Source organism: Miniopterus schreibersii (assembly GCF_964146895.1).
Source record: "Miniopterus schreibersii genome assembly, chromosome: 17".
Classification (NCBI taxonomy): domain Eukaryota; kingdom Metazoa; phylum Chordata; class Mammalia; order Chiroptera; family Miniopteridae; genus Miniopterus; species Miniopterus schreibersii.
In genome coordinates this window covers 37,227,419-37,245,717 of record NC_138117.1, presented here as the reverse complement: position 1 = coordinate 37,245,717, position 18,299 = coordinate 37,227,419, and the positions used below count along the sequence as shown (strand labels likewise).

Below are 18,299 nucleotides of genomic sequence, written 5' to 3'. Positions count from 1 at the left end.
AGGTCCTGGCGCCTCCAGCCGCTGAACTGCTGCGCTGTTCATACATATATCAGTTTGCTGCTGCTGTGGTAGTTGGCAAAACAAATGTAGTTATAGTTATGAGTAAGTTTTTATTTTTGAACTTAACAAGTTTTTCAATATCTTTTGCCTTCTTTGTTTTTCTCTTTCAGGCACTAGACCAAGATAGAACAGCTTTGCAGAAAGTGAAGAAATCTGTGAAAGCGATATATAGTTCTGGTCAAGGTGAGTACTGGACAAAACAGACAGCATTACACACCGTGTCCACAGTTTTCACTGCTATTTGTAAGGTGCTGGGGTTATAGAAGACTTGATCCAAATAGAAAAATCAGTAGGTCAAAGAAATTCTTTTTTTGTCTTTTTTTTTCTCTGTCTCTTCTGTCAGTCCAACCCTGTTACTGTTTCCAAAGTAAAAAGAAAAAACATTAGTTGCAGTGGGTTTTGTCATACATTTAAAAACTCAGTAGATGGGGGAATCACTTCCTAAGTTACATAAATGTCTAACCACTATACACCTGCAACTAATATCATACTGATTGTCAACTGTAATTGACAAGTAAAAATTTTTGTTGCTTATTAGAAGGGTAGGTAATTTTGCCACAAGTGACATGAGATATTTAAAGTCTATATAGTTGGTCAATCTGTAATTCAGTGGCCTCAGTTACACATATGAGGATCTTTTCTTTCTAGAGTGTACCTGTCCATATTTGAAAATTAATGAAAGTTAGTGAGGGGAAGGGGGCAGACACCCTTAGATGGAGACCTGGACAGGTCTGCCAGCTTATCATGTCTTGTGGCCGAGGGCACGCCAGGTAACCTGTGTAACTAAACGTTTTGTCTTTGGGCCAGTGACTTTGTCACCTTGGAGACAAAAGTGTGTTGTCAGTGGATAAGAAAAAGTAAACCAAATTAAGATAAACAATGGGGAACCACGGGGATAGGGTAGGTTCCAGGCCTCAGGGAAGGAGAGGCTTGGAAACGGAAAATGAGTTTCAAGGTCTCTACCTCAGGTCTTGTGTTATCATTATTGCAGTACTAGTTCCATGCCCAGGGGCAGTACTCTTAGGAAATCAGTTTGTACTGGAACAAAACCGGAGGGGAAAGGCAGCAGGGTCTAATGGGGAAGGGCAGGGGATTGAAGGTGTGTAGAGGGAGGTTTGCAGACTCGCCCTGCCCCATATGTTACTTTTTTGCATATCAGTTTTCTCCCCTGTAAAATGGGGATCGTGGTATTATTACAAGGTTGTTGAAAGGACTTAATGAGCTCATATCTGCAGAGAGCCTGCCATGTCATGGGAGTTCAGTAAGCACCATACAATTTATATTTTATATAAATTTTATATTTTATTTACATTTATATTCATAATTGTCATAAAATTATAGCATTGGAAGGAACATTGAAAGAGGCAGAACTCGGCTTTCAGATACTCCTTCGCAGAGCTGGGAATCTAGTCTCACTGAACTGGAAACCTCTTGCCTTTAAAGCCTCTAGGCCTACAACGTTCTATAGTCTCAGTTGTTAACACTTTTTATACCGTAGTTCCTTGATACCTCTCTCTAATTTCTTTATAGCCAATAAAACACTAACTTCTAATTAAGGTAGGTAAATGATAGATGTCTTATTACGTAGTGACCAAGTGTGGTTTTAAGTCTTGGCCTAAATTATACACCCGATCTATAATCTCTGTTTTTGCATCATTGTAATGCGCACTCTCAGTGTGGTAGGCCCTGTTTAGATAACTAGCTGTCTAGGGAGGACAGGGCATGGATAACTAGGAGTTGGTACAGGGGCTTCTGAGGTGCTGGTGGTCTTCTGTTTCTTGATTTGGGAGATGATTGCATGGTTATGTCTATTTTTTGATAATTTATCAAATGCTACATTTAGGATTTGCATACCTTTTTATGTGTATGTATGTATCTTATGCACTACTAAAAGTGTATTTAAAATTTATGTACAAGCAGGTTCATTGAAACATTGGTTATGATTTGGAAAAACAGACAGTAAATGGGAATTTGTTAAATAAACAATAGTACATTATATAATAGAATGCTATACAGCCTTTATTAAAAAAAAAACCAAAAAACTCAGGTGGTGTAGACCTGAGTTTGAATCTTCTCTTTGTTGCCGCTTGTTAAAGTCAAGTAAAGTTTTTAACTTCTGTGAATCTTAAATTGCCTCACCATAAAATGAGAAAATACCAACTAATTTGCAGAATATTGTCTGGCCAAAATGAGGTGGTGTTTAAGGCCTCTAATGAACTGCCTGCAGCATGGTAGGTGCTTAACACCTGGTAGATGGGGGAAATGGTTGCTGAAGCAGTAGCTTGGTTCCTTCTCTATTAATTCAGTCATTCAACAAATAGCATGGGGCTGGGCTGGTATTATAAAGAGCTTAATGTACCACTATCTGCCTCAGGAATAAGTGTCACTTCTCTATAGCACTACAGTTTGTGCTTCAGGCTCTCAGCTGTGTGTCACCGAAGGGAGACCTTGATTTGCAGCTGCAAGGCGCTACCATGTTGACCCTGCTTGGGGCTCCATGTGACTCCTTTTTTCCAAGTGTCCTTTCTCAAGACACATTTCCTCCCTTTGCAGAGGACCACATCATTCAGCAGCTCACACAAACTCTTTTGCTTGGGGGGATGTGCTTTATTCTTCCAAGATTTCCTGGCTCTAGCAGGAAGGCCAGGTTGTCCCTGGATGTGTGCGGGGTGGAGAGGACAAGGTCTGTGTGCAGAGTTTGGTTGCCATTTCCTCCTGGTCAGGGCCACAGCTAAGTGAGCTTTGCCCACCCCCTACCCCACCCTCGCCTGGATTAGTTCTCCTGTGTCCTTCACCCTAGGTCTGTGCTAGCTAATAAAGTAGTTTCTAGTCACATAAGCCTTCTTAAATTTAAATCCATTAAAATAAAAATTTTAAATTCAGATCCTCAGTCCAAATAGCCACCTTTTGTGTGTTCAGTAGTCACGTGTGCCCAGCTGTACAGTACTGGACTGCACATACACAGGACATTTCCACCATCACAGGAAAGTCCTTTGCTGCTGTAGGAGAACATATATCCCATTGTATTACAACTGTTGACCAGTGTCTCTAGCATTGGACCAGCGAGTCTCAACCCTGACTGTTCTTTAATATTGCCTGGAAAACTCTGAAACCACAAAAGCAGGGATCCTGGAGGCCCACACGCCTAGAGCCGTTCCATAGTAGGGCCCAGGTATTGGTATTAAAATGAAATTCCTCCCCGCTGATTCAAATGTGCAGCTAAAATCGAGAACTGTTGCTCTGGCCTGTCAACTCCTTGATGAAGACTGGTCTGGTGTCTTTCATCTTTGTACTCTGTGTGTTTGTCAGCGTAGTTTATTAGTTTGTTCAGCAGATGTTTTTGAGCATCTATTACATGCTCCTATTCTGGATGTGGATATATTGGACAATCAGAATATCTGTCTCCATGAATTGTACAGTCCAGTGGGAGAGAGAGATGTTAATCAGGTCATCAAACCAAAAACTTTATAATTAGGAACTGGGAAGTGCTGTAAAGGAAAGCTTCCAGGGTCCAGAGGGAAATGATGAGAGGGATTTGATGTAGTACTAAAAGGAGTACCTCTCGGAGGACATGGCATCCGCTGGATGCTGACGCTTTACTAAGCTAAGCCAGACAGACCGAAGAGATAGGCCTCCATTACCCCATTTTATAGGTGCAGAGACTGAAGCTGACGGAGCCAGACTAACGTATGCAGGTGCCACACCTGGCAAGTGATGCGAGAGCCTAGCTGGCTCCGTCTTTGCTGTTGACAGGTACTCTCTACCTGTCTTCCACCTGACACATGGTGGGGGCTCAGCAAGTGTGGGATGAATTGCTACTTGTTGGCTGGATAGGTTCCTGAGAAGCTCTCCATGAATGGCTATTAAATATTCACGAATCATGATTATTTGCGAACGAATTGATGAAATGTAACCTCCCAGCAGTATAATCCATGGGATGACTTTGGTAGTTCCTGGACGGCTTGGGAATGTGGGGATAAACTCAGATCTCACCAGAGCCTGGCGGGGTTTCTGCGGACACTGACGACTGACACACCCAGGTTTCGGTCAGCTCGTGTGAGCAGCACGATGACATTTAATTCTTAAAATATAGCTAGATGAGTAAAACAGCAGTGCTGCAGACCTTTCCATGAGGCATGCTCAGTGGAATCCGCGCTGTTCCCGTCCAGGGGGTTTTGGCCTCGGCTAAAGACGCCACAAGAGGCTAAACCCTGGTATCTGATTCCCAGTGTGTTTTCATGATTTTCTTGTTTTCTCACGGTGCTTAAGTGACATGAAGCCCATCTGATGTTCCTTAAAGACTTAAGAAGCATTTCTGTATTTCTGGTCTGAGATTACCAAACCCCTGTCCCCCGCCCCCACCCCCGGATGACTCAAAAGATGGTAGAGAATGGTGGAGGCTCTCACTCTTAAAGCCTGTTTATTATTGTTACACATAAGCTTTATCGGTATCATAATAGCAGAACTTTTATCAGAAAAAACAAACAAATTATCTCCCTGGAAGTGCTTGAGTTTGAAAATGGCTTTGGAAATTTGTCCCTTCTGTGTACGAGGACATTTTAAAAACAAAACACCGAATTCTGTGGACTGCGTACATCAAGGGGAAATTTTCCAAGCCATTCAGTTTTTGTGTCATTTCTAAGTTTTGAAGTCTTAATGTCATTCTGGGAAGTAGATTGTCATTTAGAAACTTTACCGTGGTGTATGTATCACTCGCACCCACCCTCACTTCTTTTTCTTCCCTAGTACATCCTTTAAAAAGCTAGTAGTTTCTTAAACACGATAGAGGTTTTAAAATAAGTTACAGTCCTTGACACTTTTCCTTTCAAAAGATGGAGCCTAATTCTCTTCCCCTTGAACATGTGCCAGACTTATTACTCCCTTCTAATGACAGAATGTGAGTAGTGATGCCGTGTGACGTCCAAGGCCACTTCATAAAAGAGATAGCTTCCATTTGGGTGCCACCATGTTGTAAGAATACTCAAGCAGCCCTGTCGCAAGAGGTCTCCACCAAAACCACCACTGAAACAAACCTGCCAGCTTCATCAAACCTTCAGATGGCTGCAGCCGTGGCTGACAGCTTGGTCTCAATCTCTGTGCGAGGCCCAGGTCAGAACAGTAGGAGTGGGTGGGGCTGGCTGTCATAGGATTTATGCGAACCTGGGCATATGCTTACATAGCGGAGGCCCCGGGTAAGTCAGTGTGTGTCTCTTGAGAAAAAAGAGCCTACTGCGTGTCAGTGCCATTAAATGGTGATGCACACTATCCTTTTATAAAACAGGAGAGACGTGAGATTCATAGTAAACATGGACATACCAAATTTGTTCTATCAAATGACTTACTTGAGTTGAATTCTCTAATCTTTTTGAACAGACATTATTACCTGAACACACATGTGTACACTTTTCCTGGGGAGTAAAGACTGGTATATTTCTGCTACTAGGTCTTTTCTCTGATGATTCTTTTGCAGAAATCTAAATGTGTATTTTATAATTATATGGTGGTTTCCAGGATATATTTGGAGTAACAGTTTGGCTTTTTAGTAACTTGTCGTGCCCTCTAGAAATCTGTAACATTGTTAGTCTGAAGGTTGGGACTCTTAAATCCTTTCATTTTAGTGAATAAAAAGTGGCAGTGGGATGTAATTTGACTGCAAGCATATGGTACAGAGTCTTATTTCCAAAACACAGCTGGATTGTTGTAAACAGTTGTGTAGCTTCTTCAGTTCCAGAAAGAAAGCACTTGGCTTTCTCGTTGCCTTCCCTTCTATTTCCCCTTCTCAGTTAGAATTACATAGTGAGTAGTTTTATAAGAACATTTGTGTGTTTGTTGATTTGTTTGTTTTTTAATCCTCACCGGAGGATATTTTTTCCATAGCTTTTCAGAGAGAGTTGGAAGTGGGGACGGAGGGAGAGACTATCAGTGTGAGAGAGACGCATCAGATTGGTTGCCTCCCCACACGCCCCAGCCGGGGCAGGGATTGAGTCTGCAACCAAGGTACATGCCCTTGGCCGGAATCAGACCCAGAACCCTTCCGTCCTTGGGTCAGCACTCTAACCACCGAGTCAGACCAGCGAGGGCACATTTGTGTTTTTTAATGCAAAAATGTGATGTTTGCCTCAGGTTTTCGTTTTGGTAATTTATCTCTTTTAAGAAATAGCTTATAGCATATGATGAAATCTAAGATTTTAAAGGTAAAGTGCTAAATTCATCAATCAATAGGAAGTGAATGTTTTTATATCCAAGTAACTTTATTTTTTTTAACATCTCAAATTGAAAGGTATAGTATGAAATGAGTTGTAGCTAGAGTTGGAAATTAAGTTTGGTGTCTTACCATGGTGTCATTTTTAAGTATGTGGTATTCCGTAGGGAGAAAAGTTCCTTAATACCAGTAGGTAACAGATAAAGCAGATTAGAATTAGAATGACATAGAAGCATAAATGTCAAAAGGTATACAAAGAGCAACTGGTCTCTGTTTAGGAAATCTTTTTCTGCTTTTGTAGATGATTTTTTTGAATTCAAGTAAATTTGTTAGTAAAAACTAATTCTAAGCCCTCAGAAGTAGACGGCTTTAGATTAAAATACTGTAAGTACCTTTTGCTGGTGGTAGTGATTTGAGCAAAATCTGCAAATTACTTTGGGCCTTCAAGGCATTTTTTGCATTCTGTGGATCCATTATTGCTTTGTAAGAGGTGAAAACAAATTGAAATAATGAGTTCCTTTAGAATGGTCAAGGAAGGAGGCTTTCTCCAAAAGGGAGTATACTTATCCAGGAGAGTATTACTCTCAAATTATGTGGGGATAAATCTGAAGGAATTGAAAAAGCTGCCTTTAGGAAATTGAAGTCTCTTTCCAGAATCTTAGAGCTCTAGGCTCCATATGAAACTCCAATTTTTATATTCTAGCTGTTGGCTCAAATATTCTGCTACTTGAAATAAGAAGCTGTGTGTGTGTGTGTGTGTGTGTGTGTGTGTGTGTGTGTGTGTGTGTGTGCGCGCGCGCGCGCGCACGCACACCAATTTTCTTCATTTCACTGGTCTGGAATGAGTGCTCTCAATTTTAAAATGAGTTCATTTTGCCCTAGCTGGTTTTGCTCAGTGGTTAGAGTGATGTTTCTCTCTCTCTCTCTGTCTCTCCCTCTCCCTCTCCCCCCTTCCCCTCTCTCTCTTTCTCACTCTCTCCCCTCCTTCCACTCTTTGAAAAGCAATGCAAAAAGTATCCTCAGGTGAGGATTAAAGTAAATAAAATGAATGAATTTTTATAATGTATGCTTCCATCTTGGGCTCAAATGCTGATTTAGCCCCTGATTGGTGGCCAGGAAGCATGTTGTCATAGAATACTTAGAGTCATTATTTCTTCGTTTCTGAAAACAGTAGTTTCTACCACATTGGGCTGTTGTCAGGCATAACACATGCAGTGCAGGTTCCCAGCACAGTGGTGATTACCTTCATCCTCACCAGCTTAACGCTTTCTGAAATAGTGGGGGAAATTCCAAAACAAACTCTTGTCTTTTTGGATCCACTACCAAGCAGATGTATAGAAGTTGCTTTGCCTTGCCCCCACCCCACCTCTGGCCTCAGTTTCCTCATTTATAAAATGGGGCAGTAATACTGACCATGTTGTGAAAGTTTGAAAGAACATATTTAAAATGTGCAGTATGATACTGGACATAGCAAGCATCAGTAGTAATTATTATAATTATAATTAAATGCAAAAATTTAATCAGTACTGGAAAAATTTTAGCCAGTATTTCTAAAAATTATTTATTTTTTTCTTATGGTCTCTTTTCTTTCTGAGACTTCAGTCACATTTGTGTTACACTGTTCGATATTGTCCTGCAGGTCATTGAGACTTTATTTTTAGTTCATATACTTTTTGTGCTTAGGTTTGGATCATTTCTACTTACCTGTCTTCCAATTTAACTGCTCTTTTTTTTTCTGCAGTGTCCAGTCTGCTGTTAGAGTCATCTAATTAATATTTTTATTTCATATACTGTATTTTTTAGTTCTTGGATTTCCATTAGGTTCTTTTTTATTTTTTTTTATTTTTTTATTTTTTAATATAACTCTTGATTTCAGAGAGAGGAAACGAGAGGGAGAGAGAGAGAAACATCAGTGATGAGAGAGTCATTGATTGGCTGCCTAGCCCACAACCCGGCATGTGCCCTGACCGGGAATCGAATCCTGATCGCCTGGATCCTAGGTTGACACTCAACCGCTGAGCCACGCCTGTTCGGGCATCCATTAGGTTCTGTTTTTTAGAAATTCTATCACCCCTGAAATTCTTCATCTCCTCACCCATTTTATCCATCGTTTTCTATAGATTCTTGAACATATTTGTAATATTTATTTTGAAGTCATTCTATACTAAACCCAACGTCTGAATTATCTGTGGCTCTTTTTCTCTATATATTTTTTTCTCTCTTGATTTTTGGTCACATTTTTTATGTTTCTTTGTGTGTCTAGTAATTTCTGTTTGCATGGTAGACATTATTTTATGTTGTAAAGACTCTGGATTCTGTTCTATTCCTATAAAGTGTTTTGTGTTTTATTCTAGTACACAGTTAAATTGCTGGTGATCACCAGCACCTTGATCCTGTAAAAGGCTTTCTTAGAGAAAGTTTATTTTAGTTTTGCTCACAGTCCTAGAATGTAATATAGTCTCAGTCCTGCAGCATGCTTTATACTCTAAGGTATGATCCTTCTGGGCTTTTAGCACAAAGTTTTTATCAAGCCCTACTAACTTTATAGGACTTAAATTCCAAACATTTTCTTCAGCATTAGGAAGTTTCTGAAATCTGCTTAACTCTTTAGATGTTGTTTTCTTCTGGGCTCCTTATAGTATCATTCATGCATATGTCGTTCAGGATCACCCAAGGATTTGAAGGAGGGTATACAGATCCGAGGGCACCTCTTTCTATCTTATTTCTTTCTAGAATTTTCCTCCTCAATTTCCAACTGCTAAAGAAACCCAAAACTTTCTCTGACCTCTGGCACTTCAGCTCAATAAAATGCCACTTTTTGCTTGAGTGTTTTTTTTTTGTTTGTTTGTTTTTCTTTTTTTTTTTCCCCCATCATGGAATGAGGTTCTGCACTTAGGTGAAAAGCCAGTTAAATATGGTCATCACTAGTATGGTTTCCTTCCTTGAAGGGTAATTATCCCCTCCTGTTTTTGCCTGCTTTTGTTTGCTCTCCAGTGGCTTCAAGTGGTTGTTTTTAATATTTTGTCCATCATTTGTAATTGTTATTGACAGGAATGTTAATCTAATTCAAGTTTCTCTGTCACATGATCAACTGTAGGCCTTTAATTTTAAAAGGTATGTATGAGTGATTCCTTGATTAAGCCCTTATTGAGCATGTAGCTATAAGGGATTAACAGCTCTCTTGGCTCACAGGGAGGCTACTATTTTAGGTTAATTGGACTTACATGATAGTATCTGAAAGTGACTTAAGAAAGGTATGTCTTCAGCTCAAGTTGGTGGATTTCAAATACCTCAATGTAGAGATAATTGGCATTTTATTTACTTGGTTAAAACTATAAAGTGCTGGAGAGGTGAGTGGGTAATAGAATTAATAGAATAGGCAATGATTTCTGCACTCTTCAGCTTACAGTTCAATGTAAAGTAAATGTATTTACCTTTCAGCCATACTTTGAAGTTAGGTTTTAGAGTTTTCATGTGTAGGAAGTACCTCATGTAGTCAGCAACCCTTGAAAATCCGTGGATGGCCTATAAAGTACACTTAAAATGGAACTCATTTGATGTACTTACAAAATACTGGCATTCTTTTAGCAGTCCTGGTATTTCTCTCACACACCTTTGAGTAAGTAACCCTTAGTCCAGGAGGAAGCTCCCCTGAGCAGGTGGCAGGTGACGAAAGGGCAGATTGGCACCAGCTCTTCTGCCCACCCCCTGCACGTGCTCCTTGACTGACTGAGACCCAGCTCTACGTTGCTTGTGCTCTCTCTCCTTCTTTCAGACCTAATCAGTTAAATCTCATCAGTTAAAGACACAGGTGTGACACCATGGTGGTTTCCAGTCGTTCTCAACTAATCCTTTTTGCTATTTACATAAAGATTCAGGTTCGTTACTAGTTACAGTTTTCTTGAAGGACCGTCTTTCTGCCTTGAACCAGACCCTCCTTGCAGTTCCAGTGAAGGGTCCACGGCCTGCCTGCACCGTGCTGCCTATGGCTCCACATTGCATTTTGACCTCGCTCTTGGGTGGGTGGTTTCTTCCTGTATAAAAATGTTGCACTTAAACTGTAGCAGAGAGTCTGGAGGAATGCAGGGCCTTTGGTTTTATTTCTGCCTGTGGTAATCTCCCTGGGTTATCTAGCCTCTTTCACACATGCTCTCCTGGCCACATGGCCTGTGGGAAGCAAACCCATCACAGATCTTGAACATAAAAACACCATCTAAAGGCAGCCATGCTCTGTGATAACTTCTATGTTGAGTTTGATTTGTGCTTTGCATCTGGACATGAATGTTAAAGTCTCCATTTGCAGCACTGGAGGGACTTTCCAGCTGAGTCTTCAGCCAGGAAGGTAGCTACTTATTGATTTCCTGATGCCCTGCTTGGGTGTGGAAATCAAGCAAGTGGGTATTGATTTTGAAGTCTTTTTCATGGATATTCAATGCTGAGAGACAGAAGGATTAGGGCTGACGGAGGACGACTTGGCACGGCCAGTTTGTCGCTGCATCCACAGGCAGCAGAAGGGTAGTCTCAGAGCTCACGCTTCATTCTTCTTCTTTATGGAGAATTGCAGGGCCTTCCACTTTGGGACACCTGGGGATGATTTTTCTAAATGGCATTTTCTGCCTGTTTGCTTTTTTATTGTTCTCATTGTGAAGGTAAAATGTGCGTTAACACATTTGCTGTAGAAAATTCAGATCAGCTAAAAGAAGAAAACACTAATCAGCCATGTTTCTTTTTTAAGTTATTTTTCATTTTGTGTATTCTGAATTATAGGGCAGAATTTTTCAGTCAGTTTACGGGTTTTCAGAAATTGTTAAAAATGGTGCATTAGTACATAATCTATGCATGTAATCTATATAGTATTAATGCATAAATAAGTCATTAAATAAATAAGCTTTGATTGGAAATGCGTGCTTTAAAATGTTTTGCTGATAGGTGTGGATGAGCCAAAACAGCCTGGAGAGCACATCTAGAGGTATCTGCCCAGGCCAGGCCCTGTTCTAGTCCACATCATCTCTAAAACAGCAATCCAGTGGGCTTTTATTTTATCTTTAATTATTTTACACATGATTTATAAACCAAGAAGCTAAAGCTGAAAGGACTAATGCAGGTACCCAAGGCCACAAGCTTAATGACTTAAATAACTTTGTATCCCAGTAGAGGTGCTTGGTGAAAGCTTATGAATTAGAAATAAAGTGTGGAGTGATGCTTTTAAATTACACCTTTTTAAAAGCAAGTGTGGCTCCATTGAGTGGTGGGTAGTCATACTGTGGGAGGCTGGCATAGCTAGGAATTAGTTGTTTCCTTTCTAGTTTTCTTGGGGGCCAGATCGCAAAGCATTAAAATTACCCAGAGAGCTATCCACAAACCAAAGTGTGACGTGTATTTTATCTGGCAGTTAGGAAGCCTGAGTGATAGAGCCAGAAGAGGGGATGTTTCTGCTTCTGCTGCAATGGAGCATGTTCAAGTGCCTTTAAATGCTGAGGAGCAGCCCTGCAGAGCTCTGCAGGCATCTTTTCTTGGGGTTCTGTTAATGGGTTTGTCAGCTTCTACAGAAATTGGAGTCTGCATGCTGAGCTTCAGATAACAAACACCCTAGGGGTTGGGGCAGATTCTTGCAGAGGCTGGGCTAGAATTTTGAAAGAACAAATCCAAATTCAAAATGACCTTGAAAAATTAGAGGAATAAGTCATCCAAAGTGGCATGGAGAAAGGCAATTTAAAAAAAATGCACAGGACTTTCTGCCTTCCAGGGTGTTGCCTTTCATCTTAGCAAGAGACCTACCTATACAATGAGGGGGATGGGAACAGATGAGCAAACTCCATCCCAGGAAAGTGAAATAACTGCTCATCATCACGTAAATGTTGTATCTAACCTAGTGAACACAACACCTAAATAAAACACACAGTCTGGATTCTAAATCCAGCCCTCAGCCCCTACTAACCTGGTGTCTGTAAAGCTAGAACAGGTGGTTTTCAGGGTCACAGGGTGTGTGCTGCTCATTTTATGGATTCATGTGGTCAAAGGATCTAAGCTCCACTCTGATCAAGAGTAAAAAAGGCAGTGCTTTTAACACCTTAATCTACCTAATCTACAGTGAGCTCTGGAGAGACTTCGTGCTAGTCTCTGCATCCCTGCCCACTCAGGCAGACACTAGCTTCTTTCCCACTGGGTACTTTCCAGAGCCTTTGCGGTAAGCTGCTATCTCTTACCTGAACTGTACCTACCCCTGATTTACTTGTCGACCAATGATATATTCTTCAAGAGCTGCTCAGTTACCGTCTCTTGAAACCTAACCTGCTCTATCCAGGATTTGAAAGAAAATCAAGCTAGAACTCTTCCGTGTGCCATATAGACAAATCCATTGCTGATGGATAACTATTTAAATATTTAAGAGAGATTAAAACTAAATATTAGATGGTTTAGGAACATCCTTTAATGTCAGAACCTTTCCTGACATGTTTGTTATAGAAACAAATATATTGATTGGATTGAAGCCTTACATGTTTTTTTGTTTGTCTGTTTTGTTTTAAAGCTGAACATTAGAAGGTTTAGGAACATAAACAAGGCAGGAAACCCAAGCCTTTGAGGAAAGATTGGTATATTTAACTACATGAAGTTTCAAAAGTTCTGTCTGGCAAAGACAGAATGAAGTTAAAGGACAAATGGGACAAAAATACTTGCCACACATATTACAAAATAGCGCCATTCCCATGCCAGACTGTCAGTCCTCTTAGAGATTGATAGGAAAAGACCAGCAACGGAAAGCTAGGCTGAGCACTCAAACAGGCAGAAAAGGAAATGCGAATGGACAGTAAACCGGAAAGATGCTCAGGCCCACTACAGTCAAATTTTTCACGTCCCTGTGGCAAGAATTAAAAATGACCTCTGTGTGCTGGTGAGATTATAGAGAAAAGAGACCCTTTCATATTTGCCTCGCTGTTGAGGATTTGATTGCTACAGCCAGCCTCTTTGGAAAGGAACATGGCAATATTAATAAAAGTTTGAAACGCACACCCTGTCCCTCAACATTCTGCTTTTGTGAATGTATCTTTTCAGAGACAAAGTAACTGCATGTAAGAGCTTGTGTATAAGAATATTTATTGCAGCCCTGTTTCTTGGTGGCAAAACCTGAAAGTCTCTCAGGAGGTGCATAGTTATATAAATTGAGGTAGAGTCTATTATGGAATATAATCATGGTTAAAATAATTAATTAGATTTAATTGTACTGAATTTCTTGATCTTTGTTTACTAGGAAAAAAACAAGCCATAGAGTCTAGTAATAATATCCCATCTGTTTGTTTTTTAAGTGAGAAAAGAGAAGAAAACCCTTATATTTGTGTGCGCGCGCGCGTGCGTGCGTGTGTGTGTGTGAAGCATACAGAAGGTTTTGCTGAGATACACTCAGGATTATCAGCTTTGTGGTTTTTTTTTTTTTCAAGGAGATGGGATTAGAGAAGAGGGTGGTAATCATTTTTATCTTTCTACATCTTATAATGTGTGAATTATTTTTGTAAGTTTATAATTAAATACAGTTAGGATTTTTAAAGTGTGATTAGCACCACGGAGTATACATAGGATAGGATAGAGGAATTTGCCACTTGGCCCTGTAGGCCGGCACTGTAATTTATGACCTGTGTTACGTGGCTTTACTGCTGCAGTTATAGCTCATTGTACTTTATATGCCTGGCACAGGGCCAACGCTAAGTATTTTTTGAAGGAAGGAAAAAGACTTGTTGTAAGAGACTTCACTACATACAGTGAGCATTTTATTTTACTGAGCACTGGCTGTGTACCCCACCCAACGCTGGGAACCGGGTATACAAGAACAGATGAGGCCCAGGAGAGAGTGAATGACTAGCTTGCCCAGGAGGTTGCACTTATATTTGGCCTTGAAAGGCAGTAGGAATAGATGGGGTTTGGAATCAAATGAAGCTAAATTCTAATCTGGACTCAACATTGAGTTTCACTTTGTTATAAAACAACTGCTTTGAAGGGGTTTCAGGATGTGCGCCGTGATGGACCCACTGCACAGGCATTGCTAATCAACGGCAGTCATAGTTACAGTGACAGAGAATCAAAGGCTGGGTTGCAGGCTGGCTGGGAAGTTTTGTGACTGTTTCCCTGTGTGGCAAGGTCTAACACAGGGTGACAATTACGCAGACACCCTCAGAGGCAGGACTCTAATAATGGCTCTGGTTCTGAAAATTCTGAGGCCCTGCCTTGCTTAAGGAATAGATAGGTTCTTAAAGAATATTGAATTTTAGTGTACTGCCCCCTGAGGCACGTGTTACTGCCCCCTGAGGAATGTTAATTGAGTTCTGTCATGGACTCAGAGTATTGTTTGGGGCCCTGCCACCTGGCTGTTCCTGGTGACTCCGCTGCACTGGCCCAGGCTGGGCCGCCTGGTGAACTCATCATCGTTGTTGTCCTTGTCACCATAAACATTTATTGAGCTCAGCTGTACCATGCAGTAATACCATAACAGGATTATTACTTAATCTCCACAACGCCTCTGTGAGGCAGTTACCATTCTCATATTCACTTCATGGCAGGGGCCAATGAGGTTCACAGGGGAAGTTACTTGACCAAAGTACCTCACCAGGTAAGTGACAGACCAGAATGTAAGCCTAGGTCTGCCCCACTTCACGATACGGGAAAAGTCTCAGCTCCGACATCACACAGGCTCAAGTTTAAGTTCCCCTGTTTATGAGCGGCGTGACCTTGGGCCCATTTTCTGTGTCTGCACAATGAGGATGGTAATAGTACTTCCCACCCAACTTATTAGTAAGAGTGAATGGAGTGAGGTAGGTAAATGCTACTTGCAGTGACTGGCATATGCTAAATACAAACTAGCTGTTAGCACTGTTGTTACTGGAATAGTAAATCACCGCTCAGGTACAGCTGTGGGTTAAACGTGGGAACGTGTTCAGGGCCCTTCCACCTGCATGGAAGGCGCCGCAAGTTTAGTACATGGTAGTCATCTCTCTAAAGCAATGCCAGCAGTTGAAACCCTGACTGAGTGAGTGGCCCTTTCTGGTATGGTTGGTAAGATGATATTATCTCGTTCTTTTTTCGGACTGAAAGGAGTCCCCTGGCTCTTAGAATTGTCTTACCTTCTGCAACAATACCCTGAATGCCAGAAATTCCGTACAAATATTTGAAAAGCGTGGATCGCCATGTGGATCAGATTTCTCTTTTACCCAGCCTCTATCCTCACCTCCTTTCTCCCCAGCCCCCACTTTACCAACCTCCCAAAGTCTCCTAGCAGTTGGATGTAGTAAAGATCTTACAACAGAGCTTTATCCATTGTAATGTGCTCTCTGAAATGTCCTGAACAGACCGGGCTATTTCCTGCCTCATCCCTGCCTCTCATTCAGTCACACCCATGTGTGTGACAGTACTTCCCACCCTCCACCCCCCACCAGAGCCCTTTATTTTTCTCTTCTTTGCTAAACCCCTGAATTTACATTCCATTCAAATTGCTTACTGTACTCTGTAATCATCCCCACTTCTGCCCCTGGGCTCTCCCTTTCCTCCACCAGAATCTTGGATCATTGCCCCCTCACTCTGCGCCTCTTGAAAACCTGCTTGGAAAACCCTTAACTTTGTACAAAGGGATGTGTGTGCTTATATCATCTTTCCAGTGAATTGTCATTCTTAGATTTATGATTCAGTCTGTAAAAAAATATTTAAAATGTGAAATGTAAGTTGCTCTGCTGTTTGATATTAAATACATCTCTCTGTAATCATGGGTATAGAGGTAATAATGTCTGATATTGGAGGGGGGCGGTTCATGCCACATGCCAGGCACTATTGTAGCAACTTACATTTAATTCCCATCATTTCTACCTTCAATAGGATTATTAGTATTATTTTAAGATATAGTTCACTGAATTAGCTCTTATATTTTATTTATTTATTTTTTTAGTTTATTGTTGAAAGTATTACAGGTGTCTCATTTTTTTCCTCCCAATTGACCCCTCCACCTCGCCCCCCCCCCAGGCCTTCACTCCATCATTGACTGTGTCCATGGGTTATGCATATATGCATATAACTTGTTTGGTTAATCTCTTCCCACCCTCCATCCCCCCTTCCCTCTTTCCTCTGAAATATGATTGTCTATTGCATGTGTCAGTGTCTCTGGATCTACTTAGTTCATCAGATTCTTTTGTTCATTAGCTCCTTCTTAAAGAAGACCCTTCAACATTTCACGTAGTGCTGGTCTGGTGGTGATGAACTCCTTTAGCTTTTTCTTATCCGTGAAGCTCCTTATCTGACCTTCAGTTCTAAATGATAGCTTTGCTGGGTAGAGCAATCTTGGTTGTAGTTCCCTGTTTTTCATCACTTTGAATATTTCTTGCCACTCCCTTCTGGCCTGCAAAGTTTCTGTTGAGAAATCAGCTGACAGTCATATGGCTGCTCCCTTGTAGGTAACTAACTGCTTTTCTCTTGCTGCTTTTAAGATCTCTCTTTGTCTTTAACCTTTGTCATTTTAATTATGATGTGTCTTGCTGTGGGCCTCTGTGTGTTCCTCTTGTTTGGGACCCTCTATGCTTCCTGGACTTGTAAGTCTATTTCTTTCCCCAGATAGGGGAAGTTTTCTGTAATTATTTTTTCAAATACGTTTTCAATTTCTTGCTCTCTTTCTTCTCCTTCTGGTACCCCAATAATACGAATGTTGCGCCTCTTGAAGTTGTCCCAGAGGCTACTTATACTATCTTCATATTTCTAGATTCTTTTTTCTTTTTGCTCTTCTGGTTGGGTGTTTTTTTTTTTTCCTCATGTTCCAAATTGCTGATTTGATTCTCAGCATCCTCTACTCTACTGTTGATTCCATGTAAATTATTCTTGATTTCAGTTCGTGTAGCCTTCATTTCAAATTAGTACTTTATTATGTCATCGATTTTCTCAGTTGTTTTTGTAATACTCTTACTAATATGCTTGAGCATCCTTATAACCAAAATCCTGAACTCTGTATCTGTTAGCTTGCTTGGATCTATTTCATTTAGTTCCTTTTCTAGAGACTTCTTCTGTTCTTTCCTTTGTGACATGTTTCTTTGCCTCCACATTTTGGCTGCTTCCAGGTGTTTGTTTCTATATATTAGGTAGAGCTGCTGTATCTCCTGGAATTTGTAGAGTGGCTTTGTGTAGTAGGTGTCCTGTAGGGTCCAGTGGCTCAGCCTCCCCAGTCACCTGAGCTGGGCCTTCTAGGCATTCCCTTGTGTGGGCTGTGTGCACTGTCCTGTTGTAGTTGAGCCTTGGTTGCTGTTGGCGTCACTGGGAGGAATGGACCCCAGGCCAATCAGCTATTAGAACCAGCTGCAACTACAGCCAAAGAGCTGTTGTGCTGGAGACACCCCTATGGAGCAGGATTTACTTCAGTGAAGCTTTGGTGTTCACCAAGTGCGCCCCTTGAGTGTGTCACTAGTGGATGTGGTAGGGTTGTAATCCAGCGTTGTCGAGTCTGACCACCAGGTGCACTGTCTCTGGGGCCTCCCGGGAGGTGCAAAGTCAGCCTCTGGCAGTGCTTTGCCCAGGGCCACCCAGCATGAGCTACACAGCAAACCATAGTTGGCTGTGACTTGTGCCAGGCTTGGAGGTGTCCAGGAGAGGCCAAGCTATGAACCAATGCAGGCTGGCACTAGTGCCAGGCCTGGGGCCACTTATCAAGCCCTATGGGGCATACTGAGACCAGCTGCTGCTTGTTTGAGAGATTTTAGGAAAGTCCTAAGCATAAGGCTCGAGAGGCCACTTGCACAGAAAAGCCACTGGAAATAGCTTGGATGAGCCTGCGGGGGGGGGGGGGGGGGGGGGCTCTGGGAATCACCAGGGCGTGGCCAAAGGTGTGAGTCAGGTGCTGGCGATTCAAATATGGATACTGCCTACAGGCTGTGTGCGGGGAGGACTCGCCAAAGCAGCCATGGCCTCTGCCAGCTCTTTTGCCTGGGAGGAAGCCGCCCCTCCACCTCTCGCCTCAATTTCAGGCAAGTTAGTTCCTCCCCGAATTTCCCAGGCCCTTTCAAGCAGCTGCCCGGCACTG

General features: G+C 41.6%; 1 protein-coding gene across 2 annotated transcripts in view; it reads left to right on the top strand.

The window, feature by feature from the left end:
• The window catches only part of ASAP1 (ArfGAP with SH3 domain, ankyrin repeat and PH domain 1), a 281,349-nt gene that overhangs the window by 162,974 nt on the left and 100,076 nt on the right, over positions 1-18,299 (top strand). For both annotated transcript variants that reach the window (XM_081117415.1, XM_081117414.1), the window contains exon 4: positions 171-243. In XM_081117415.1, the coding sequence (XP_080973541.1) occupies positions 171-243 (73 nt within the window). The remainder of the gene's footprint in view (positions 1-170; positions 244-18,299) is intronic.